General features: G+C 39.8%; 1 protein-coding gene across 2 annotated transcripts; it reads right to left on the bottom strand.

Moving 5' to 3' along the window:
* Nucleotides 1–1,955: 1,955 nt before the first annotated feature.
* Nucleotides 1,956–24,284, bottom strand: HSPH1 (heat shock protein family H (Hsp110) member 1). Of its 2 annotated transcripts, XM_083848373.1 has the most exons (18): nucleotides 24,012–24,284; nucleotides 23,689–23,746; nucleotides 20,412–20,552; nucleotides 18,553–18,675; nucleotides 17,385–17,484; nucleotides 14,012–14,145; nucleotides 13,324–13,568; nucleotides 12,190–12,418; nucleotides 11,146–11,252; nucleotides 9,675–9,808; nucleotides 7,809–8,014; nucleotides 6,913–7,044; nucleotides 6,030–6,167; nucleotides 5,488–5,613; nucleotides 4,874–4,981; nucleotides 4,653–4,772; nucleotides 3,367–3,528; nucleotides 1,956–2,820 (listed from the first exon to the last, which is right to left on the bottom strand). In XM_083848373.1, the coding sequence occupies exons 1-18, from the start codon at nucleotides 24,116–24,118 to the stop codon at nucleotides 2,620–2,622; spliced, it is 2,571 nt and encodes an 856-aa protein (XP_083704499.1). In that variant the 5' UTR covers nucleotides 24,119–24,284; the 3' UTR covers nucleotides 1,956–2,619. The 2 variants fall into 2 exon arrangements, with proteins under 2 accessions (XP_083704499.1, XP_083704500.1); XM_083848374.1 differs by lacking the exon at nucleotides 6,913–7,044.
* Between the last annotated feature and the right edge of the window lie 1,799 nt (nucleotides 24,285–26,083).

The raw sequence follows: 26,083 nt of genomic DNA, 5'->3' as shown, positions 1-26,083 counted from the left end.
GGTTAATAATGACCCAGTAAGGCAGAAAGAGTAAGTGCTCTTGAGTATTTTCCATGTATGCCCTTTAACATTTTTAGAGGGGATTTAACCTCCTCATATACATCACACATTTCTAGAAATGTGACTGTATTCCTTAGACTTTTCAATGATCTTTGAAAGAAGTCCGAAGAATCCAGAATACAGCTTGAGAAAACCATTATCTCAGTAAGAATACATTGAATACTGATGGATATTCTCCTTATTAGTAATGCTGCAAGAGCAAAAAAGAGTTGTAAAGATTTTGTAGGGAATTTAGGAGACAAGCATTGTAAGTAAATGACTTAGCTCACACTATCCAAGTTCCTCCATCAAAAGGCTTTCAAAACCTTTTTGTAGAGCAATTAAGTTTTCTTCCTTTAGAAAAAAAAGACTCAGACCTTTGTGCAGTAATTAATCAGTAACACGGTAAGAGACTAGTAAATCACCATGCCAATAAGATTAACCTGACCACCTATTCCTTGCACTGCCAAGCATTGCTTCAGTATGCTGCAGCATGAAGGGAACTGCCATCCCGAACATCCTCACCTCTCTGTTACTGATGATTACTGATGAGATGAAAAAGGAAACAAACAAGTGGCTTTCACGTGTGTCTGGTAAAAGAAATTATAAAGCAAGAAGTTCATTGAATTAGGGGGAAGGGAGAAGAGAAAAAAAATTGAATCACTGATTTCTGCCTTCATTTTTTTTTTTTAACCTCAGACTGAAGCCTAAGCACTCTAAGTATTTAAATAAGCCACTTAATCATTAGGGATCAAGCATTTACCACACTATTAGCTGCTATGTAAGTGTTCCAGAAACCTGTGAAAAAACAGACTCGTCTGTTCTCAGTACAGACTTCTTTTATGAAAGTTCATTAGAGGAAAAATAGAGCAGTACCTTCTCTCAAGGTAACTGAAGACATAATTCATCACTCCGGGGCCAGCAAAGCTTCTTTCTGTAGATCCAGGACTAGATGTTCTGGAAGAATCCTACTTAAAATAAAATGTCCCCACAAAGCCTCTCTCTGATCAAGCTGTTTCCTGCTACGGCATCCTACTGATATTGCAATGTAAGTTCTAGTGTCTTTTATAGTGCCAGAGCAATACTTTCCATTTCAGCAAGTAATAAACTAGCAAGCAGTCATCTGTTAACCCTTGATGCTACCATTATACTGGTGTCAATGTACTCCACCTTCCACACTTCAAACAGGATTTTGAAATCTGATGAGACTTCCATAGCTTCTTCCAGCATCCAGTGTCACAGAATTACACATGCACTCTATGCTCCCATGCATCACTAGAGATAACACCTTTCGGAATATGCTTCCAAGAACAAAAATCCTTCCCTCCTGACTTCAGGTGCCTAACTCCATACCGTAGTTTGATGGCTCTCAGAATGCAGCTGATCTTTTTCAGCATCCTCTGCTACATGTACCTAAAAACTAAGCTCCAGCAGACAGATTTTAGAGGAATTCTTAATTTTTAAAATTGCTACCAAGGTCTAACCAGAGCCATTTACTCAGAATGGGATGAAAGAATTTTAATTTTTCAGTTTGGTCTGCAACAAAATGCAGTAGAGCCTAGCTTAAGTATTTAGCCATTTTTAGCATCTTATTCCAAACTGCAGATCCTTGTCTCTAAGGTACAGGATTCTGTACATTTATGACAATGCTTTCAACTCACTGCACAACTCTTTCTTCTAAGACCATCATTTAGGTTGGAAATGACTTTCAAAGATCAAGTCCAACTGTCAAGCTGACCTGCTGAGTCCCATGACTAAACTATGTCCCTTCTATCTTCTATGCTAAATGTTGAGTTTTTTTTTTTTTTTAACTCTTGTGGAAGAACAGAACAGCCTTGTTTATCTGTCGCCAACAGTGGGACAGTCAATACTTACACCAGACGTACCAAAACCAGAAAAAAAATCAAGTCAGGAGATACCAGTAAAATGAACTTTATTTTAAAGCTCATTAAAAGGCTTCACAATAACACTAACAGAATTAGCATTTCCTTCATTTTATATACCCCACATGAAAAATGTATTGTTTAGCAAGAGACGAAACGTAAGCGTTTCTGCATGCTACTAACACATTTCACCATCTTATTGTCTGATAAATGCTTTGGACTGCAATAACCAAAAGCCTTAGAACAGAAGAATTTATTCTGGAAAGTCCTTATGAACGGGACAGACACTGGCTTTTTACTGACATACCCAATCAGATGTCCAGATGAAAGAAAACTACCTTGGCATCCACAAATGCCTACGAAGGTTTCGATTACAACCTTTTGAAGGAGCAGTATATTTCAGAGCAAGGGCTTCTTTTCATCTTTAGTGATGCAAATGGTTAAATACTGCACAGAAGCTTAGTATGAACTCACAATTCCACAGGAATCTGAAAGTTACCAAGGCAATTTTCCTTTTAGGATAGTCATGACCAACACTATTACTATTCTTTCCTCCCATAACACAACATATTCCAGACAAGTTAAGAAAAAATATAAATAGTTCCCAAAACAATGCATTCCCACCCCCCCCAATCACAGACGACAGCAAAAATATCTTCTGTCATGGGATGAAATAACTTGCTGCAAGTGCTGTGGTTTAGTCCAAGTCCATGCTAACAGTGCTTTGATCACTTGGATGACATTCGCCATTTTGTTGAGGCATTTCTGAATTTTTGTCATCTTCTCCCATGTCTTCAGTTTTATAATCGCTCCGTTCATTTAAGGGGTTTTCCTCCTTAGGAGAGTCAACTTTTGGTTTTGGTTGGGTCACAATAGGCTCACAGACATTGTTCAACTCCTGAAAAGAGTGAGGGGAAAAAAATACGGTCAAAATATGCATTAAGGACACATCAGCTTCACTAGTGTGAAGAATCCTGTGCCTAAAAGGCTATTTTAAACTTGCTTATTTGTTTCCCAAGTCCAAACTGACAAGCACATATTGTACCCTGAAATAAAGTAACAGATTTACTTTTCAAAGTTCTGGGCAAAGTTCTTCAGTTCACATTTTCAATGTCACATGTGATTGTTTTCTTTCTTGGTTTTGCCTTTTTTTAAAGAGAAGATTTTGTACCTTTCTATCATTCTGAAAAATCCGAGTTTTTAACGTGAATGAAAGACACAAAATGTGAATAGCTCCACAAAATTATTAACGGTATAGCACAGTTCCTCTGCCTTCTTCTGAATCTCATTTTGTCCACGCTTCTAACCACCCTTTAAGAGTACTGGAGCAGTAAGGTAAAATAAGAAAGGAAGGGGTGGAGGGAAGAGGCAAGAATCAGTCTAGCTTTTTATGCTATCCTATCTTTAGTAACAGCCTCTAAACTTAGTTTCTTGTGGTACTTACTTGTAGCTTTGCCTTAATTTCACTTGACCGCACAGCTGGATCCTGATCTAAGCTCTTCTTCGCCTGTGCACTCACAGCATTGTTCATCCACTCTACCACTTCACTAACACACTTCTCTACTTTCATCATTTCCATTTCATCAATATGGATATATTTTTCATCCTGCACAAATACACATTTTGTATTAGTTAAAAATGTCAAGTTTAGTGGCATCAAGTTACAAGAATATCCCAGTTACTTACAGATTATCTTCATTGATTTTCAAAAAAATGAAGTCAGCAACAAGTTAGATATGTTACAAAAAGAGACAAGAAATACAGACAACAATAAAGTTTCCTTTGTCCAAGATTCAAATAGGAAAGTTAGTTCAGAGGGAATACAGATTTTTACAAAGAAGTTGCACAACAAAGTAACACAATATTAACGCTTTTTGCTAAGTACACCCTCCTCTCCCTCTTGAGGATCTTACACAGACCCCCAGCAGTTAAGAACATGCCATTCTGCTGTATGTAGAAGGGGTTACAATCAGAGTTGCTCAACTTTGAGCCCCAGAGACAGTCACACAATTAACTGATATCATGATTTCTCCTGACCTATTCCGCAGCATCACCTTTGACTTTGGCTGGGAATTCAAAAGATGGATTTGATATACTTAAGTGTACTATATTCAGTAATATTAATTTCAAGACTGTAAAACTACTGAATAATTTCACTTAATGCTAATTTTGTAGTTACAGCTGTGAACACAGTTATTTGCTGCAAATCTCAATGTTACTTTGGGTGTTGTGGACTGCCCCATTAAAACCCGAGGACTAAATATTCAGAGGCAGGCATGCTTATCAAGAAAGTATCTCCAAATGGCAGTGGCAAAAGTAGTATGTACATAAACATGCTAGGTGTTTTAGTTTCTCCTACGTAGCTTTTATATTAATGCTTCTCAGCACAGTGCCATACCCATTCTTGTTCCCAAAAGAACATAAAGAAGAGCACAGCTCTAAAGTAGTCAAATTAGCCTTTAAAGGGTCAAGAATCAGAACACAGTCTAATCCCTCTTCCTCTTTTAAGGAATGTACTTTTTAGCCTGAAAACATCCAGAAGTATCAAGCAACTGAAAACGACACACTGTGCGAGGTTTTGTTGAGTACTAGGAAACACTTGTGGTGTTAAATTTGTGACCTACATAACCAGAGACTGCAGCTAATCTGAGAGAATTTGAAACCTCTGCCAGCTGGTGAGCCTCAATGAAACCCTATGTGGTAAAAGAAAGGTACTTCGAGGCCACATACCTTATTCCTGAATTCCCCAGCTATTGTGGCATAATACTGGAGCCTGTGTCCCAGTTCTTCTAACACCTTCGGTCGTTCTTCTGCTTCTTGATAGCGCATTTCAATTGGAGTACCTAATTTCTAGAAAAAGCAATTCCCATGCATTACGTATTTCATTAGCATTGTTTCCTGGGGTATTTTGGGAACTCTGCATTTTGCTTTGGGCATAGTAACAGACCTACCTTTAAATCCTCTAGTTTGTCTACGTACACCTGCTTAGCTTCATCCTCACCCTCTTCATACAGCCAGCCTTCTGTCTCTGTTAGGAGCGCAGAGAAGCCTTGAAGATCCTACGTATCAATATAAATCAACATGTCAAACACCAAAATACGCACCAATTGACTATGCTTGTAGTAACAGTACACTAAGTGTAAACATTAATTCTCGGCCTCCTGCATAAGTTAATTTCTTTTGTCTAATTAAGTCCTATAAACCACACCAGCTTTTGAACTGAGAAACACCTGCAACACAGCCAACATCTATAGCCACTTGCCTTGGACTTGGCCAACAATTGGGCTGTGGTTTTCATTCATGGTTTTCGCTGTGAATACAATGCAGCTTCCCTTTCTAGTCAAGGACTTTACTTGGAAGCAAAATAAGTTTTGTTGCAAAGGGAGTGAAGTTGTCAGGGATGTGCGCTATTTGCTAAGCCTGGCCTTAATTCTGGATCAGCCCCAGCCATTATTCAATGGAATTAGTATTTCCATGATAGGTGGATGAGAAAGCTTGACCAAGGACTACAGAATAGATATTTAGTGTCAGCATTTACAGAGAAGCTGCTTAAACTATAACCTACCTTTTCACAAACAAACTTCTCATATGGTCCAGACAATTTGTCCCTGAACTCATACACATATTCCTCCACTGCATTCTTTGCATCATTTCTTTCTTTTTCCAGCTTGTCTTGCATGATCATCTTTCCCTGTGTAATCACAAAAAATTTCATTAAAAAATACCTATATTCAAACAGATTTCTAACAAGCATGGCTGGTGTAAAACACCCAAATCTCCTTAGCTCACATTAACTTCTGGAATTCTCATAACTACCAAGTAGACTCACCTGAAGAAATGGAATGTCCTTTTCTAGGTTACAATAGCTTGAACCAATCTGTGATTTCATTCCATGCACCAGTGCTCTGATACTATTGTTATAAACAACACTCCGATATTTTGTTAACATTTCTCAGTTGTGTTAAAGTTGGACAGTGTTATTAGCTCACTGTAAATTAGCTGAATTTACACTCTAGGGTTACAGTAAAAGATCAGACACTGCCTTGAAGAGCAGACGAACGGTTAATAACTGCAACCATGAAAGCAGTCTAAGCCACACTAACTCACCTCTGTTTCAATATACATATTGAGAAGATCTTTTCCTAACTGCCAAACCAAGTTAGCTTCAATGGGCAGTTCCACATTCTTCACCTTTATCTTGGGTTTTTTAGCTTCTGGAGGCTGGTCACCTTTCTTCTCATTTGTCTGAGTTGGAGAGAAGAAAAATAAGATAATATTCCTGACTTCCTTCTGATGAATTAACACGATGATGATAGAAGCATTCATGGGGAAGAACACGCAGAGATTGTTTTCTTTGAAAATCTTCGAAAAGTACTTGCAAGGCACTTTCCCTTCAGGCAGCCCACCTCTCATCCTAGCCTGTTTCCAGTCTATTTCACAACAAGTACTGAACAACAGCAAGGACACTTCCCAGATCTATCATCTATTTGCAGGTTTTTCCAGAAGTACCCCTCTATAGCTTAGCATTTCACTAGTGGTGCTGACAGTGGCAAGATTTTAATCCAAAACATTTTTCATCTTACACAGATGAAAGGAAACTACTAACAGTATCATGCAGGCACATGTTTCACATTGATTATCTCCCCTTTGGTTTATGAGTTCCTAATTCCAGCTTCTCTCAGCAGACCTAGTCAGTTGGCCTCTTGACAGCTGTTAAATTGAAGTGTCTGCACCTCAAACAAATTCGCTATAGAACACTGCATAAAGACAGGGAAGTGGTAGAGAGGGACTTCTTGCAGGATTTCTTTTACAAACTCTTTATGAAAAATCATCACAAGATATACAGATTATTTTTCATAATTAATAAAAGGTTTAGAAGTGAAAAAGGTTTTGAGTACCAAGTTCCTTACTTTTTTTCCTGGAACATTACAATTTTAAATGCCACCATTATACAGTATAACATTTTCAACAGAGTTAAAGGGTCACTCACTTTCTTGACATCTGGGATTTTGTTTTCTTCAGAGGGAGGTTCTGATGAAGGGGGAGACTGTGACGTTTGCTGACCATCAGTTTGTACCTGGGACTGTGTTCCAGCCTCACTGTTCTCTTGCTGGATATTTTTCTGAAATGAAAGCCCAGGCACAAAGGATGTAGAAGGCATGTGCACTTGAATTTAATCAAAGTTATAGGGCACCACTTCTGATGCACATACTATACCAAGTGCCCTACAAAACATTCTGTGCACACGCAGACACACACGCTTTAACTGATACAGACTAGGTATAAGATCAGAAGGACCTGGTGAAAATGCTACCTACTAGTGCCAGTCTGGCACTACAATACTTGCGTGTGTGCACTCTACCACTTTCTTTTTAAAAAAGTGGCTTTTAATTTATTAAGTCATAGCTTAAGGTTTTCCCCCCCTCAGAAAAATATTAAAACATCAAGTCCACCACATTATTCCCCACTGTTCCCCTTCCCTTCAATGCTGTACAAAATGGTCCGATTTTCCCTTCCACAAGAAGTTCCAAAACTTCACTAATACAGAGGATTATACACAAATCCTTTTGACACAGAGAACATGGATGACTAACAACCCAAACCAAGTCTTCCTATCTGGAACACTCTGATAACTATGTCAGCTGTAAGCAACCCACTTCCTGCCATTTGGCATTTTCCCTGAAAAGTGAATTTAAAATCCACATAATTTTCAAGATGGCAATAATTTTCTCCTTTTCTTATAAATACATTTTTTTCTAACAGCTATGCACATCTCAAAGTTAGCCTCATTTCGCATTCTTAGATGTTTTTCTCTTCCCAAGTATGTACCAGCAGAACACACTTTGATCAGTCAGGACATTCACACACAAGGAAGGGTCAACTCACATCATCTGAATTTTCAGGAGGCCTCTGGTCCTGGGTTTCCACTTCAGTCTCAACACCAACATCTTCACTATCTTCACTTTTAACTGGTTCTACCATGGATGCAGTGGACACACTGAAAATGCCGTGAGTATTGACACGGACTTTCACTTTGACTTTAGACTTCTCTCCATCTTTCTGGGCTGCCACATTCTGGATAACATACCTACCTAAAAATCAAAAGAATCAGAATTCACACAGTGGAACAAAATAGGCAACATTACAGAGCTAGAAAAATACTTCACTCTTTCACACAAGAGACTTCAAATATTTGACCACACCACTAATAACTGTGCTAATCACATGGTCCCCAAATGAAATGAGTACTATTAAACACAAAAAGAATATTATTGTTCTATCAGTTTTACCTTACAAATAAAAAGGCATAACATTTATTTTCATCACCCAGGGTAGGTTCCCCTGTCACTAGTTATAGAGAAATATAGAATACAGAAAGTAAAAGCTTACTCCCCTTGCTTGTGTTATCTGTGATGCTATAATGGGACGAACAAAAGCTATAAGGATTTAATCTAATGCCAATGTTGTGGTGTATCTTTTGTAGGTCAACAGAGCAACAGTATTTCTAGATTTCTAGAAGTATAATGAAAAATGAGTTTTTAGCTTTTCATCCATATAGGTCTGTCATCATCTTTTACTCTAGGGAAAGTGTGAAATTGTTTTGTAGCTCCTGCAACATTTGAAATTTTAAACCAGGAAACAGACAGCTAGGTTAACAATATACAAAAAGCAGGATCTGATACTCAAAAGAACACACTTGTTTTTCCTGCCTATTATATGTATATCACAAAAACAGTGACCTGGAGACGATGATGCTTTACTGATATCCTCACTGGCTGGATCCACATGCATCATTTCCTCATCAGCAGATCTGATCCTTATGCATATGAGCTTTTATCAGCTTACTTTACAGACCAAAAAAATGTAATCCCCTCTCTTGTAAATCCAATAATGCTGCAGTTGTGACCTGTCCTCTTTTGGTAGTCTCATCAGAGCTACTGACTCACCCATTAGGGCTACTAACTCTGTTCTGAGCAAAATTAATTGGTGAATAAGCTGAAACCAATCTGATTTTTCAAAATCCATGCTCAGTTGCCACACAGCAGTTAAACATCTCATTTGTTAAATCCATATAACTTGAAATCCCACTACTGGTCTTTACAGAAATAGCTAACATGAAACAAAGCCTGTCATTTCTGTGACTACGAAATATCGAACTAGCTTCTAAGACATGGTGTTTGAACTTTGTGACTCTCAGTGAACCAACCAGAGAATTTAGTTCAGTGTAGGGAAAATAACTGATTTTTCCTGCTGGGAAAGTTATAGGGGACTTTGTAGTGCATTAGGTAGCAGGTGAAGTATTGGTAAATCAGACTGTTTCTGCCCTATGCATTCTCCCAACCACATCAAGATTTATGAAGTTTATCTTTAGCACTATGATTCTGGTGAAACTGTAAGTCTATTGTTAACAAACAGAACAGCTGTATTATGAAATACCTAACCAATTGATAGCTCAGGGGTAAATAAGACAGTAAGATCTTGCAATTCTCATTCTAGTCATGAGCATTCTGTTATAGTTCCCCTTTATTTCATCATAAGAAGGAAACAACTTTTGAAGCCAGGCAAAATCCAAATTTGTTTACCTATGGAACAGGACAGTCGATAACTGAGTTCTCAAGAGACCAAAACGTAAATATATACATCATACAGCTTTACCGCAACACAGCACAGCACACTGTTAAAGAGCTGATTTAACACCAGCATTGATATCAAACAATGTAAGACAGCAACAGTTCTAAGACAGTTACTCACCAATTTTTGTCTCTGGATACGGGACTCCATTAGGATCAGAATAAAATGCTTCTAACTCAAATGGACCTTTCCTGTAGAAGGTAAGAACTTTGGAGAAAGGCGCTGCATGATTTCTGCTGAACACTTCATGAACCCTATGATTAGGAGGAAAAAAATCACTTTTAGCACAAACTTTGAGCTGAATGACTTAGATTTAGCATCAGAACTCTTCACAGAAACACCACTATGCTTTGACACATTTACCCTTCTGAACAACTCCAAGAAAGATACTTAAACACCATACTGCAAGGAAAAAAAATATCGTTGTGTATCGTAATCAGAAAGTATCCTGTTCTAATTTTGAGACTCAGAATTAAGGTTGGATGTAGGTGGCAGTTTAGCAACGGACCATCAGCAGACCTCCAAAATTTGTTTCTCCCAAAGACATTCTGAGTTTGGAATAGCATAATTTAAATCATAATTTGCACTGTTCCTCACTTAAGTCTCAAAAGGCTAATTATAGTCCCATTAATTCCTTTCTCACTTACCTTCTATGGCTCATTTGAGAACACTGACACCAGATTATTATTCATTCCCTGATATGACAGAAAGACAACCAGCTTTATTTTATATTCTTCTTCTAGATTCTGTCTGCCATTATGCCTGCCTGATTCTGTTTTCCAACCAATTTTTATCTCCGAACTATCAAACGAGATCATCTAACAACCTAAGTGTGAGAAAATAAGAGCTCCACCTAGAATATAGATCTAGAGTTTGCTCTCAGAAGCCTGTGACAGAAGAAATGTTAGATACTGTGTCTCCACAGGAAGGAATACAAAAGAAAGCTGGGTTGCAAAGAACTTGGAGGGAAAAAAAGGCAAAAGAGTATCAACAGCTGCTCTAGCACTTAAAGCTCCCCAAAAGTTAATCTCAGAACTTTCAACATCTTAGACAGCAAGAACTATTTCCCACAGGCATAGCACAGTTAATAACATAGGTCAGAGTTTCAGACACAGCAATTGCAAGAAATTTGTCTTATGAAAAATTTTGCTTCTGTTTCCAGCCAAATAGTAGCCATGTAAGTTCACAATGTTCACACAGTGCATAATGTTACTACAGAAACTAGAATCTTGATGGGTGTTAGAAACACCTTGGATAAAAAAAGCCATAAAGAAAAATGGTCTCTATACAACAGCTTTTGTAGTTCATTTTATATTTCAAAACATGACAAACAGATACAGGTAACACGAGTATATTGCTTGTCAGTTCATTCAAGTTTTTTTTTTAAATCTTTAACATATGAGGATAGTCATGGCTAAAACTTTAATTTGTGCCTTTACAACAGAATCTCCACCATGAACCACCTGCGGTATATGACATACAAGGCTTTCTGCACCAGAATGCCAAGAACCTTGTTTAAATGCAAACAAGAAAACTATCCTTCAACAGTGAAGGCTAAAAGTTTCACAGAAATGTAGTTTGAGCTACCTACCCTTCAGTGTCCTCTGCTTCTGTGTTCCACAACAGAGATATTGGGAATGGTGTAGCATCTGTCACAGAGAACTCTCTCACTTTAAAAGCTGGAGAAAGAATTGCACACTAAAAGAAAGAGATGCATTACATTACAGTTGGTTAACTGCTCTAGCTCCTGCCCCCAACCTTTTAACATATTTAAACAAGAGAAAGAACTGTGGTGACTTCACTAAAACAGAGCTAGGTGAGTTGCTCAATTTCAATGAAGTCTGATCAGAGAACAGAGATATACAGGTATGTTCATATTTTTGAGTTAGCAACACTTTCAACCTTGTTCTTACTGCAGCTTGTGAAAAGGGAAGCAGTCTAAAGGAACGGCAAGACTGTAAAGAACAGAAGTGCTGCATTACTTAGGTCTAAGATTTAAAAAAAATAAAGAATAACAGGTGTGTATTTTACAGGTTCTACTTCTCTCCCCACAGACAATGATTACTAGTGATAGAAAGCAATTAGTGAGATGGGGTAAAGAAACAAGTCAGAAAAAGAAGTGAAATAAGAGAACAGGTAAAGCAGGAAAGGAAGAAGACAATGAGTGATTTGCCTGTAAAACATAGTTCATTGATTAGAATCTATAAATAATTTGGAGGTGACAGGGAAAATAGAATAAAAGTCAGTTTGGCATTGATGGGAAGCTTGATACCAGAAAATGCAGAGCTGCAACATTTTACGTTCTACGTAGATAAATCTTGTACACTTTATTGATAAAAACACCTCTCGGCTTGACAGTGACTCTTAAATTCCACTCATTAAAGAAGATTCCTAGGCCCATTCATCTGAAGAGAAGAGCGGGCTACTTACAGAATACATCCAACATCAGTACTTTAAATAAAGTATTGCACCACAGAAGAGTACTCTGAATTCTTTAACAGCATAATCCCATTAAAAGACTCAGTGAGCAATGTATGCACACTTAGCCGTTTCTCACAAGTGCTTGGCCACCTCTCCAGACAGCACTCTCAGGAAATTCAGCTTTTCAGTTTCTCACATGCTGCCGGTACCATACCTGCAGAGCACAGCCTCTAGCTATGGCTTCATCTGCATTCAGCGTTGTACTGACATCTTTGCCAAAGAATTTAGCAATCCTCTCTTTGACAGCAGGAATGCGCGTTGCTCCTCCCACAATCTCTACAGCAGTCACATCTTCCACTTTGAGCTGTGTTTGTTCCATTAATGAAAGCAGAGGCATCTCTATCCTCTGCAGCAGGTCAGCACACAATTCTTCAAACTGAGACCTAAGGAAAGAAATGTCAACCACACCATGCCTGTCCCCTCCCCTTAAGATTTTCTGGTATTTGTTTCTAAACTGATTCTGATTTCTGATCAGGTTTATTAACTACACTGCAAAAAGACTTGAAAAGCCAAGCCCCCGTGAGCAGGCTGAAGTGACAGCCAGCAACAAGGCAGTACATGAACAGCTGCCTACAGATTTTCCTATGCTGCTATCAATGTAGCTAACGCAGTAAGATGAAGGTATTGTTTGGGCAGGCACTGTATGTTTGCCTCTAAGCAGAGGTTAGAGATAAGAATACAGAAAACACTCATACTTCCTTTACAAAGAAAATCTGTTTCCTAAATACTGGAGAAAAATACTCACTTGACAGCAGTTAGAAGACTAGCAGTGCAGTGACTACAAATGAAGTTGTGCCTGTGAGTGCACGCAGGAGAGATGCACAGGGAAAGACTATTTACACTCTGGGCATAATCGAGTCACCCCCAGAAGTACCATTCCTGTCCTCCATTTCTTTCCCAATATCCACAGTTCAGTAAGAGCAGATAAAAAGGAGAGCTTGAATTGTTCCTATCTTAAGAGCAGTATGGGATTTAGGTTACCTAAAATATACTGCAGACCTAAATACGTAGCCAACCCCCCGCCCTGGTTTGCATGCACCAACCCATGGTTTTAAAAGTGTGCCATTTCACAGAAAGAACAAGCTTCTTACGCACTTATTACACTGAAAACACAGGCTGAAATGTAGCGCTCACCTATCAGAGCTTAGTTATTCTAACACTTAAACTCCACAGCTATTCAACACTTGCCCTTTATTTTAGCACAGAAAGCTTCTTTCAGATATGGGAACAAACACTCAAGAAATGCAGCCACCAAAGCAACAACCTAACCATGTCCAATAGAGCTCACCTGTTCATTTTTCCAGATACATCTGTATCATTCATGAAGCACTCAATGTTTAGGGGAATGTCTGTGCTATTAGAACTCATCAGTTTCTTCAGCTTCTCACACTCCTGATACAGACGAAGAAGAGCTCGAACTTTTGATTTTGGATCCAGTTTGTACTTTGCTTTTATTTCTGCACAAAAGTAATCTACCAACTTTGCATCAAAGTTCCTTCCACCTAGGAAAGGGTCAAACGCTGTGCCAAGCACCTGGTTTGAAAGAACACAATTATTTAGTCTAACACTCAACAGAAATCAAATAGAACAGCAGTCTTCAAATACCAACAAGCATTTGCTCCCAAAAAAGTGATGGGCAAGTCAGCCTGTGCTCAGGCTTAAGTATTTATATCAACCACATCTGTAAAAATTGCTTTTCAACTTTACAGGGGAAGTAAACCTTAGTAGGTGACAACTAAGTATTTACAATTTTAATCCATCCACTTAGTTTAAGTGGTAGCAGTTACACTGTGTATCTCACAGTGGTATATTACAGAGCAATTTGCAGCCTCCATTTAAAGTCATCCCAATGAAGAATACTGACAAAATCTTCTCTTTGCACCTTACATGCCTAAATTACTTCAGAATTTTAAAAACAGGTTTATACAGCTGATTCTAGTGTCTCAAAGCCTTTTATCTTCATTTAATCTTACTACCTTTAGTTTACTCTTGTTGAATGCACAGGCTGATACTTGAAATGCAGAATGTCCCATATCAACAAACACAACTATTCGTGGCTTCTCTTCAGGTGCTGGAAGGTCTTGTTTATAAATTCCATAATTCAAAGCCACTGCAAAAACAACAGATATATCAGTGTAACCTCTGGTTGGTCTCCAATTGTATGCCATCACATCCCTGTGAACATTAAGCTACAGAATAAAGAACAACCAGAAAAAAAAAGATTCACCTATGCAAGGTCTTTCCTACATGAAAGCTTTATTCCATTAACATGGATGTTGTAGGACCCGAGGAAGCAAATCCTTCCTCAGTCATGTGCATGCTCTATCCCTAAATGTTTAAGCATGCAAAACTAAGAATCAATAACCCTGTTTGAAGGGTTAATCTTCGATCTGTTTACTAACAGCTCAGTTTTTAGTGTCTCATAGTAATCAAAGATGCAGAGCATTGTAAGAAAAACCTAGTTTTGAGTTTAAAAATATCTCACAGGCATGAAGGTTATGTCTGAGAATGCTATGAATGGTCAGGAGAGGCTGCAAAAGGGAATATTCTCAGTCTATGCATCGTATCAGACAGAGGATTTGTGAAGTACTGCAAAAGTGTGGAACAGAAGCCAGTTTGGCATGTAAACGCAGGGTGATACAGTCAAAGGACAGAACAGTAACAGTTTTGCCACAGCATTTTGGATATATAGCAATGTCACAGCAAGGTAGGAGGCTGATGCAGTAATTAAAGAAAAACAAAGGCCTAGAGAGTTTCACCTACACAGTTATGTAGGAAAGGCTCAGATTTTGGCATATATAAGTGCACATTCTCTCATTTTCTAGGATGAAGAAACCCAAACTGAAGATAATAGGCCAGGCTCCCAGCCAGATTATCAGGCAAGAGAATTAGAACATTAGCAAAGGTGGTAATGAAGGCAGAGAACACATGCTCTGAAGAACAATGTTTTATTATCACATTGACACCTTCTGACACCTTCTCACATAAGAGGAAGGGACACTGGCTCACTGGCTTCCTTAGTCTGGAGCTACAGATTTTGATGTGACTATCTGGAACAAGTTCAGCCTCATTTCCCATCGATCAGTGGCTTGAGACTTAGGGATTCTGGTGTCTAGTAAAGTTCCCCTGCACTTGGTACACTCATTCTCATCTATGTGGATTCTTTGGCAGTCTATAAATCCTAGCCCCTCCCCCACATCAATCCCTCCCACAGCCAGTCATGAACAGGTGTTTAACTAAAACCAAACTATACTGCATGGAATACATCCAAGTGATATATCCTTGAGATCTAGATTTGATTGAAATGTGAATGAACAGACCAACACACGTTTGTGTTCAGCATGCTCAAAAAATACATTACCCTTGTTCCCAAGTCAAGTTTTATGAAAAATATGTCACAGCAGAATTTGTCTCATTAGAAAAAACACAACTATTTTTATTTTCTGCTCTACTATAATCAAGGACCCCTTCCCACAGATACTATAAAAAGATTGTAACACTTAAAATTAGAAAAAGTTGGACAGTACTCAGTAGCCCTACAAGGTAAGGAAAACAAAGTGAGAAATGCTGTATTACACAATAAAGGAAAGCTGCTGGTTCTACTACGGAGATGAAAGATCTAAATTTTTGTGATTTGTTCATTCCAACACCAAAGCTTCTGAAGATCCTTACTAAAAAGTATACCTGATGTGGGCTCCACACTTGCCCAGCTCAAGAATTCACGTTACCACATTTTCTAGAGCACTCTTTGCTATATAAACAAAGAATTAAGCTAAAACTAGATGATGGGAACAGGTATATATGGCTTCTGTAATGATACTGTCAGATTCGCTCTTCATTAGGTGAAAATACCTAGCATTCAACATAAACATCATACTGACCAAGCACGTATGTTTATTAGGAATCTTATGCTTTGCCAGATATCCAGCTGAAAATTATTATAGAAAAACTTTTAAGATACCACTCCATCAATGTACATTAAGTTACTTAAACCCTTAAAATTATCTTCCTTAGGGGAAGAGCAACTGACATCTACCCAGACCTGTGCAAAGCATTTGACACTGTCCCCCCCCATGATATCCTTGTCTCTAAATTGGAGACATGAATTTGATGGGTGGACCACACAGCAAGTAAGGAATTGGCTGGATGGTTGCATTCAGAGTTGTGGTCAATGGCTCAATGTTCAGGTGAAGACCAGTGACAAGTGGTGTTCCTCAAGGGGTCAGTATTGGCACCAGCACCATTTAACATCTTTGTCAGTGACATGGGCAGTGGGATCTAGGGCACCCTCAGCAAGTTTGTTGATGACACCAAGCTGTGTGGTGTGATCAACATGCTGGAGGGAAGGGATGTCATCCAGAGGGACTCTGACAGACCCAAGAGGCAGGCCCTGTGCAAAACTCATGAAGTTCAACAAGGCCAGGTGCCAAGGTCCTGCATTTGGGCCAGGGCAATCCCAAGCAAAAACACAGGCTACAGGGAGAACAGATTGAGAGCAGCCCTGAGGAGAAGGACCTGGGGATGTTGGTTGTAGAAAAGCTCAACATGAGCTGGCAACATGCGCCTGCAGCCCAGAAAGCCACCTGTATCCTGAGCTGCATCAAAAGCAGCATGGCCAGCAGGGTGAGGGAGGTGATTCTTCCCCTCTGCTCTTCTGAGGCCCCACCTGGAGCCCCGCATTCAGCTCTGGGGTCCCCAGCACAAGAAGGACATGGACCTGCTAGAGCAAGTCCAGAGGAAGGCCATGAAAATAACCAAAGGGCTAGAGGAAACAAGTGCTAATCATTACAACATTTAAAAACATGGAACAGTGCTCTGTCCCCAAACACAAACAGGAAATGCAGGAAAACTTAGGATAAGAACACTTGTTTTAAGAAAAGTCCAGACAAGCTCTTGGTTGTGCCAGTGTGTTTGTAGAGTCCTGAACACATTAGCAAGAGGAAATCAATTGCTATTTTTTTTGTTTTAAAACCACAATTATACTGACAAATACTTTGGAAGTTAGTGTTAATAATTAATTTATTTTAAGAGTGCCTAGAACCCACAACTGTGCACTGTAAGTCTTCCTCCAGGAAATGTGGACACTAAACAGACAAGTAGTAGTCCAAGCACATGGGGCAACTCCGGAGTACATACTCAGGGACATTACCACCACTAAAGCTTCATCTCTTCTACCCCTTCACATAAGACATTAAGATGGAAGACGCAAAATAAAGAGAAGAGAAACAAGTGTTTAGAGTGCTTGTGTTTCATGTCTGATTTTAAAGCCAGTGCTGTTTCCTAGAGTAACTAAAATGCACCTGCTACCATACACACAATTTGAAGGACCTGCTATTTTACCATACTTACCAGCTGTCATGTCATTCATTAACCTAAGACAGTTTAATCCAACAATCTGAGCTGCATCCAGAACAGACCTCCTTTCAGCATCTGTGAAAAATGATGGAACCTGAAGAAAGCAGGTGAGAAAGAAGTTAGTAATACCAGAACATGAGACACTATTTGAAAGCATTCATAAAAATTGTATCCATTCCTCATTCTTAAGAATGAGGCTCACTGCAAATTTTTAACATGTAACTAGTTTGCTGAATTAAGACTTCAAGTATTCTACTCAGTCAAGCTGAGATGAAATTAAATAAGCATCCGCTATTTTACATGAGCATATATTAGCAAGAAGTAATTGAATTGTTTGTATACAAATACTAGGGACCTTAAATACTAGTGCAAAATATAAAAAGGTGTTATGGGGAGAGACAGAATAATCTATCAATTAGCAGATGTATTGCTGTCCAAGAAAGCAGAAAAATGCAGTACAGCATTACAGATGAGAGATGTCAAAAAGTGGTCACAAATAAAGAGAATCTGCTTTGGCCAAAAGGACTTTGGACAAGTGGTAAGATTCTGAAGGAGTACATTGAAAATTTACTACAGATCTCTTGCATCCACTTTGGACAGTGACCTGTGATGTCCTCAGAGACTGAAACTTTATCATCGGCGGACATTAACTTCTCAGGTATCAACTAGACAAACTCTTCTCAACAGACTCAAATACTTGTAGATGCAACAGCAGACAGACTTGTTCAGTCAGTGAACACAAGCAGATGTCATTTTATACTTTAGAATGGAATGACTGTTCTTGGTCTGAGATAGTTTTCTTGTACAGTCATAAATTGAAAAAAGTGAAGTTAATTTCAGCTGCCAGAGGGTTAACTCTGGTAAACAAAGGCATCTTTACTGAGTGTGTTTAGTCATGGAATGAAGTTGCAGAAGGGTAAACACCTGGATCAGGGGCATTCTTTGTCCCGAAATTCACACATTCCCAAAGGAATGAGTTCAGGGACTGGAACATGGAAGTAGCCCTGGGACTTCTTTAAGTCAGAAGCTCTAAAGCTAGTTAGGATTAATCCCTTTGTAAGTGCTTATCTCAAGTTCTTTTTCAGTATACACTAATAGAAACAAAATGTCCTCAATAGTTGAAGTTAAAAAGACAATGTTCCTGTGCACTACAATTACTTACAGAAATAACACAGTCTGTTACTGGCTTTTTCAGGTTACTCTCTGCAGTCTCCTTTAATTTAGTCAACAACATAGCTGAAATCTGCTCCACACTGAAGATATGCTCCTCATCCATGTACATGACCTGAAAAGAAGAAATAGGGAAAGTAATACCATAGTTTCAATAGGAAGAAAAATTATTTTTGCTAGACTGACTAATAATTTTAACCTTGACATGCTTAATTAGTTCATTATAGAACTGCAATTTACAATTTGATTTACCATTTAAGTGTCTACAGAAGCAGTAATTTCATTTTCAGATTTAAAACACTGAAAACAGTACCAATACTATAGATGAAGGAAATGACTAGGAGTTTATAATGATTTTAGAATTGATTGAGTCTAGAACATGAATAAGGCTAGGTCATGTATTATGCCAAACACAGTAAAGTTATTAATTTTGTAACTGCTGCCAACTACAGAAAAGTCCCAAACTACCTGCTCTTTCCTCTTAACACTTTTGTATGTCTGCTCAAGACTTGAGGAGCCTCTAAAAGAAGAGCTACACAACAGTTCACGTAAACCAACTAAAAACTTAAGATGAAGCTCAGCAAAAAGTTTAATTTATTGGTAAGGGAACAGTACAAAAATATTCTTGAATCAGTCTTCTGGGTAATTATGCCAATGATCAAGCAAGGGAACATTACAATTGATTCTTGAAAGCAGCGCTTGCCTTTCATCCACATCATTCCAATGGGGAAAAATAAAGCATTTCACTTTCAGCGGAAAAACGTCCCAGCCTTACCAAGTATGACATACTGAATCAATTCTTAAAACTTGTTTTGCACAGTTAGAATGAAAAAATTGCAAAAAACCTACTGATTTGTTCTTTTTTCCTCAGTCTTTGCAGAAAAGATACCAAGTAGCACTGTTCTTTTACTACACTATGCCTTCACTTACATAAAAGACTCCTACATGCACTTTAATTAAAGGAAAACATTAATTTCTGTCTGCAATGCATGTTAACATCACAAGTCACAACCAGTATAAGAAAAGGTACCTCCTCTTTTTGAAAAGCTCAACTATCCTTCCAGACAGTTTTTTTTTTTTTTAAAACATAATCTCTTATGCAATCTGTTCATTACCAAGGCTGGATCTGTGCTGAAGTTTTGAGGCATTAGTTCAAGGTATGGAGAAAAGGAGCAAATAAAATGCACAGCCTTAAATAAGCTCTGGTCTTCATTAGTGAAGCAGCATTACACGTGAAGTTACAAGACTTTATCAGTATTTTTGTACACTTCTGTAAATGAATCCAGTGTTGATGGCACCTATCCTAGGAAAAGCTGACATTCTAGCAGTGAACTCCTTGTAGCATAAGCAAGGCTCAGACCCAGACTGAGTTGTACAAGCTGGTCAGTTACAATTCATGTAACTTACAGGATACCAGATAGTCCTCTAAAGGCAATCACTCATAACAATTCTAAATCAAGTTTCACACTACTTTATAAGGCATATGTAACCATGTAATTAGACTAACAGTGCATTCACACAGGAGTGACAGAAAGGTTAATACTTCAAAGTAAAGCCATGCAACCTTGTAATTATCTTAGCAGTTCCTCCGCTGTAATGTTTGAGCTGGATGTACGATTTGCCAACAGGGAAGTTCGTATTTCAGCAATTACTTGCAAATGAACCTTAATTTGATACTTAACATGCACTACTTAAAGATGAAACTGGCTATACAAGAGCTCCTCTTCAAGAGAAAGGTTAAAGTAAACCTTTAGGGCAATGAAAGGAAGCTTGTGTTTTGCTGACTAGGTGTTGAAATGTAAACTTTTCCATGTAGATATAAAACCAAGAAGAGCTATACCACAAGCATACCTTTACTCCGACTCCACCATTCTTCATAGGAACTAAATCATAACTCAACTTTTCTTTTTCCTTTTGAACAAAAGGATCATTAAATGCACGGCCATGGAACCTCTTGAAGTTAGATACCGTGTTGTGGGCATGAGTGATTTGCTGCAAGGAAACACAGGACATTTAGAAATCTATTCTTCATCAACCTGCAACATTCAGTGCTGCTCTATGTACCCCCCAGCATCAGCCATGTTTTAAGAAAACTTTTGCTTACCACATCAGTTTCTATAGCACCTGTAATTACTATCTGGTACTTCATACTAGCTCATTACTACAAAAAAATGACTCAGAGGGCTACACAGTTACAGACCATCATATATTATATACTATAAGTATTATAGAAGTATCCCTAAGACCTCAAAGCAATCAGGTGAGCAATAGCACAGTTTTTATAGCGCCTATTCTTTAGTCATCTACTTTAGAAGCAGCATTTGCTTTAAGCAAATGAAGAGAGGAGCCAGTTTCCCAAGTATTTGCCATGTCTGTCAACTGGTACTCCAATGCCAGCCACCTCACCTCCAGCTATTCAGTCGAATCGCCACTACATTAAGCACACAACTGTTTGTTCCATTATTAGCTTCAAGCTGATCTCCTCATTCATTTTGATACTTTTTTTTTTCCTTCAACTGTTCTTAAACCAGGTGAGCTCCCTGTTCACATTCACCTAGCAGTTCCTTAAATTCTTGTACCAGACCATAAAAGGACACGGTTCACAGACACAGTGAGAAGCATGAGACACTATTTTGGTACCAATGTCAGTTTAAAGTACACACTGAACTACAGCGTGAGCTGCCCACAGAACCAACTGACCAAGAGAAGCATTCTTTTATCAGGAATACAGTGCAGAACTGAAAGTATACAGCTGGACTGTCCTAAAAGAGATACAGCACGTATCTCAAAGTAGAATGAATCCTGTTCTTTTGGAGAGAAACTAAAAGCGTGTTCTTCTCTAGAATAGCCTTAGGCAGGCACCAACAGACTGCGTGAGTCAAATGACGAACATTCTGAGGAAGACTTCTAGCTTTCACTACCCTCAAAGAAAAGTATCATTTTCCTATTGCATAAAAAATATCCATCATGGAATTAAAGAATTCAAGCTACATCTTATATTAGAAAGCTATAAAACTATGACAGTTCTCCAACAGAACAGCTCTGACACAGAATCCAGCTGTATCTGTATTATTAAAGACAAACCTTCAAAAAGCTGTGGGTTGGGGTGAAAGATGTCACACCCAAATTTCCTACTGCAAGTTGTCGTCCCTGGCTTATTCTAATCACCCAACAGTACTCAACAGTTATTAGGAAGAACACTAGTTAGTACAGGCTGAAATCATGCCAGGAACTATTCCAACACTGTAATGCAATAGAATTATTTAAGTTCCTGTGTCCAAGACCATTTCCTGGCATGGCTTCATTTATTTGTATAGCCATAACTCCAGCGTACTTGAATGCTACGTAATCCATAGCTGTATTGTTGAAGAACATGGAAGCAAAAATAATTTTTATGTAGTGGGCAGAGCAGCACAAACACTGATGGCTTTTACAGCCTAATTTAGAATTACACTCACAGCCTTTTCCAAGAGAACAATCTTAAGATATTTTTAGAGTAATTGTATGCCATTAGATCTGTAGCATGTTTCAATATCTCCCTGCTTAGTCACAATTAAGAAAGAGAATTATGGCCTGTTAACTAAGATACTGCTCTCATCTGCAGTGCTATCTGACTTATTTAAGAGGAAACCAGTTCTCAGAAAATACGTTCCAACAGCAGCTCCTCAAGTGTTAAAGTGATCACCTCTGAGTATTATAAGCTCTCATATAGTCACATTGTTAAGTCATTAGTCAAGAACTTTTTTAATTTTAAAACACGAAACAACAAAATGAAAGGGACCATCTTACTCCTCGATTTAAGAAGCTAATATACTCTAAGACATAGAAAATGTAACTCAGTTGCTCATGTGAAGAAACTCCCACATTTACAAAAGAAACAATATACCTGACAGACTGAACACTTACAGCAAGAAAAACAGATGCTCACCAAGCACAAAGACAACACATTAATATACACTAAAGGTTAGTCTGAAGTCAACTGAACTCACAGGTATTCATCACTGGGAGTGCATTCCTTTAAATGCAGTTTTAGAGACAGAATCTACTTCACTTTCAGCTTACTTCAAGTCTTCAGCTGCACTTAACAGAACACTGAAACACTCTCAAGAGCATCTACATAAGATATACATCACTTGCTGTTTTGAATAACAACTCATTTTTGCACGCAGATTGTTAGTTTCTGATCTGAATCAGTGGAATCACAGTCAAATAAGCAAAAGCAATGCTAAAATCAAGTTTCTCTGAAGAAAAAACACATACTTATATATTCACTGTATTATTCCAAACATTAACCTGTAACTAAGAGGGCATACATACATGTGAGCATGTAAGCCATTCACATTTCATTGGCCGTTCAAAATAAAGAAGTTATTACAGGGGAAAAAAAGTCTCCTTTTGTGCTCTCTCCATGGAAACCCACTGCAGTCCTTCTACTACAGCAGAGATCTGCACAGGCCAGCAGAGGCTGCAAGCTTGGTCTCTACCAGCAGTAGTTACGCAACAAGCCTCCAATACGGGGCTTGAGAATACCTGAGAATTTATTTAACCACTACATTTAGTTATTAGGAGTTGTGAGAGAATTCACCTCTCCCTTTAACATGAAAATATTACTTTAATGAAGAAAACGTTTGGTATTTCTTCAAATCCTATTCAGAGCAGCTTAACCAATTAAACCTAATGATTTATACTTTCAAAAAACCACACAGGCATTTACCTTCTAGTGAAAGGAAAGGTAGTAAGGAACCTTAATTACTTTAGGAATCTTAGGCAACACTTTCTTGTTCCATATAATTTTAACCAGCTCTACGCAGCAATTCAAAGGTTTTACTTTAAATGCAAGGAAAAGGGTACATACAGGCATTTAGAACAAAAACATGATGCCTAACCTGTCAGAAAAATAGCGCGTTCAGTTGGCAAATATTACTATTAATGAAAGAGAAGACAGTGAAGTTCTAGCAAAGCCACCCTGCATTTCTCTGAAGGAAGTACGGCACATAGCACAGGATTTGACAATGAAAATTAAGTTACTTGATTTGAACTACAGGGCAGGGACTATTCTTACACCCAGCAGTACTTGAGCAGCTTGCCGCGGCTGTTTTATAGTTACAAGTGCCTGGAAAGGACCTACCTGGTTTTTAGCCGAGACGCCGATAGCTCTGTTTTTGGACCCGAAGGAAACCACGGAGCTGCAAAGGACAAGAGGCTGCTTAACTCGGCACCCGGACCCGCTGGGATAGCTTTCAACTTAAACTACCAGGCTTTCGGTGAGGATTTATTAAACCAGGGGAGAGAAGGCGAGGGAATCTGCCCCGCTCGCAGCGCAGCCCGCCCGGGGGCACCGCCGGGAAGCTTCCAGCACCTTCCAGCCGTGAGGGGGACCCTTCCAGCCGTGAAGGGGGCCTCGCGCTGCGCCCCCTCCCCGCTCCCACCCCCCTCCCCCCCCGTACTCACGGCGTGCAGCGGTCGCTGAACTCGTTGGCCACCGTCTCGATGCCGCCGGCCCGCGCCACGGCGATGTAGCAGCTCTGGAAGCCCAGGTCGAAGCCCACCACGGCCATGGCCGAGCCGCGGTGCCGGCGCTGCGCGGGCGCGGAGGGAGGGGGGCGGGCGGGCGGCGGCGCCGCTTTAAATATGACAACGGGGCGAAGTTTCCAGAAGCTGCGGCGGCCGCTCGCCGGCTCCACGTGCGGCTTCCGCTTCCGCCTTCGGCCGCCTTCTCGAACGATGCCCGCCAATCAGCGCCGCCGGGGGAGCCGTGACGTCACGTGTTGCCATGGAGACCGCGGACGCCGCCGGCTCTGAGGGGGAGGGGGCGGGGTCAGGCGGGAAGGGGAGGGGTTTGGGGGGGAGAGGTTGCGGGGCGGGAAGCGCGCGCGGGGCGGGCCGTTAACGGCCGGCCCGAGGGGGGAGGGGTGAGCAGCTCTGCCCTCTCCCTCTCAGAACGGGCTGCGTTAACCGGGAGGGTTAAATAAAGTAGGGGTAGAGACCGCTGGCTTTCTTTTAAGAGGACTTTGCCTCACTGTGTGTCCAGTGCTACAACCCACTGCTGTGTAAATGTCCCACGTATGCTCGTTCAGGACCCCATCTCCTGCCAGAAGCAGGTCCCAGCCCCCAGTGTTCCATGCGGAAGCACGCTGGGCACAGGGATTTCGTTTCTGTTGTCAGGGGTACATCCCTCATCTGCTGCCTTCTGGTCCTGCCTGCTCCGAAGGGCAGGGAGAGAGGGTTGCATTTCATGGCCCTGTGTGTCTCTGTGTGGAATCATAGAATCATTAGGGTTGGACAAGACCTCCAAGATCATCTGGTCCAACCAGCCCCCTACCACCAATGTCACCCACTAAACCATGTCCCCAAGCACCACGTCCAACCTTTCCTTGAACACCCCCAGGGACGGTGACTCCACCACCTCCCTGGGCAACCCGTCCCAATGCCTGACTGCTCTTTCTGAGAAGAAATGTCTCCTCGTTTCCAACCTGAACCTCCCCTGGCACAACTTGAGGCCATTCCCTCTAATCCTATCACTAGTTATCTATGAGAAGAGGTCAACCCCCAGCTCCCCACAACTTCCTTTCAAGTAGTTGTAAAAACACCAGTATTTTGCCCCTACTCCTTTTCTAGACACTATGCTGTACAAACCTACCTCTAAAGCTTCACTTCACAACAGATTAACATTCAGTTCTCTGTCAGATCTTCACCCTTGAGTATATATGGGAAGGAATTGGCACCCTAAAATAATGCTTGCTTATTTTAGAGGAGGCAGATAGCTGAAAATCCACTGAGACTGTTCTGTGGCTGTAGCTGAGGATGTAATTTATAACTTAAATAGCCAAACATTAAGGCCTGTGTGCCTGTTGATGAGGTTTTCCATCCCTGCTTGACACAGGAAATGTTCCTGATACTGCACTTCCAATTTTCAATGAGGAGGTCGATTTCTTCAAATTATTTAAGGTGCTTAAATATCCCAATTTTTCTTGGGTGATGCGGATATGCTCAAAATGCTTCCATCTTCTGTACAAATGTATTAATTCCTTGAATCAGAACCATCCTTGAATCCTGGATAGTACTTGTATAGAGTGTGCAGGTGAAAACCCAGTCTCTTTATTACCAGCTCATCTGTACATCAGCCTTAGTCCTATCTAACAAGAAGCTCAGTGCCTTGTATTTTCAGTGGTTGTTTAGAAAATCCTGTTGTGTATGTGATAAACATACTGCGTAACTGCTAGTTTAAGCGTCACCATAGATGATTAAAGTAGATACCAAACATTCCTCTTGCTTTTTCATTCTTTGCTGTAAATTGTTTATCCTTGAATAGAAATACGGAAAACTTGACTGTTTGCCCAGATTTGCAGCTGGTCTCTAAAGGGAGAAAAATGTTAAGCTCAAACAGTGAATTTGGAAGTTACTCTGCTGGCATCATCTATCCGATGGTTTAGTACGGTGTTGTGCAGTGCAGTCGCTAGGCTGCAGCTTCACTGACCTGGGAACCCAGCAGAGGAGCAGAGTTTTTCTTGGCCTGGAGCTGA

This window comes from Anser anser (genome assembly GCF_964211835.1).
Source record: "Anser anser genome assembly, chromosome: 1".
Classification (NCBI taxonomy): domain Eukaryota; kingdom Metazoa; phylum Chordata; class Aves; order Anseriformes; family Anatidae; genus Anser; species Anser anser.
Note: the sequence above shows the minus strand (reverse complement) of the source record. Positions and strands in the feature narration are given on the sequence as shown.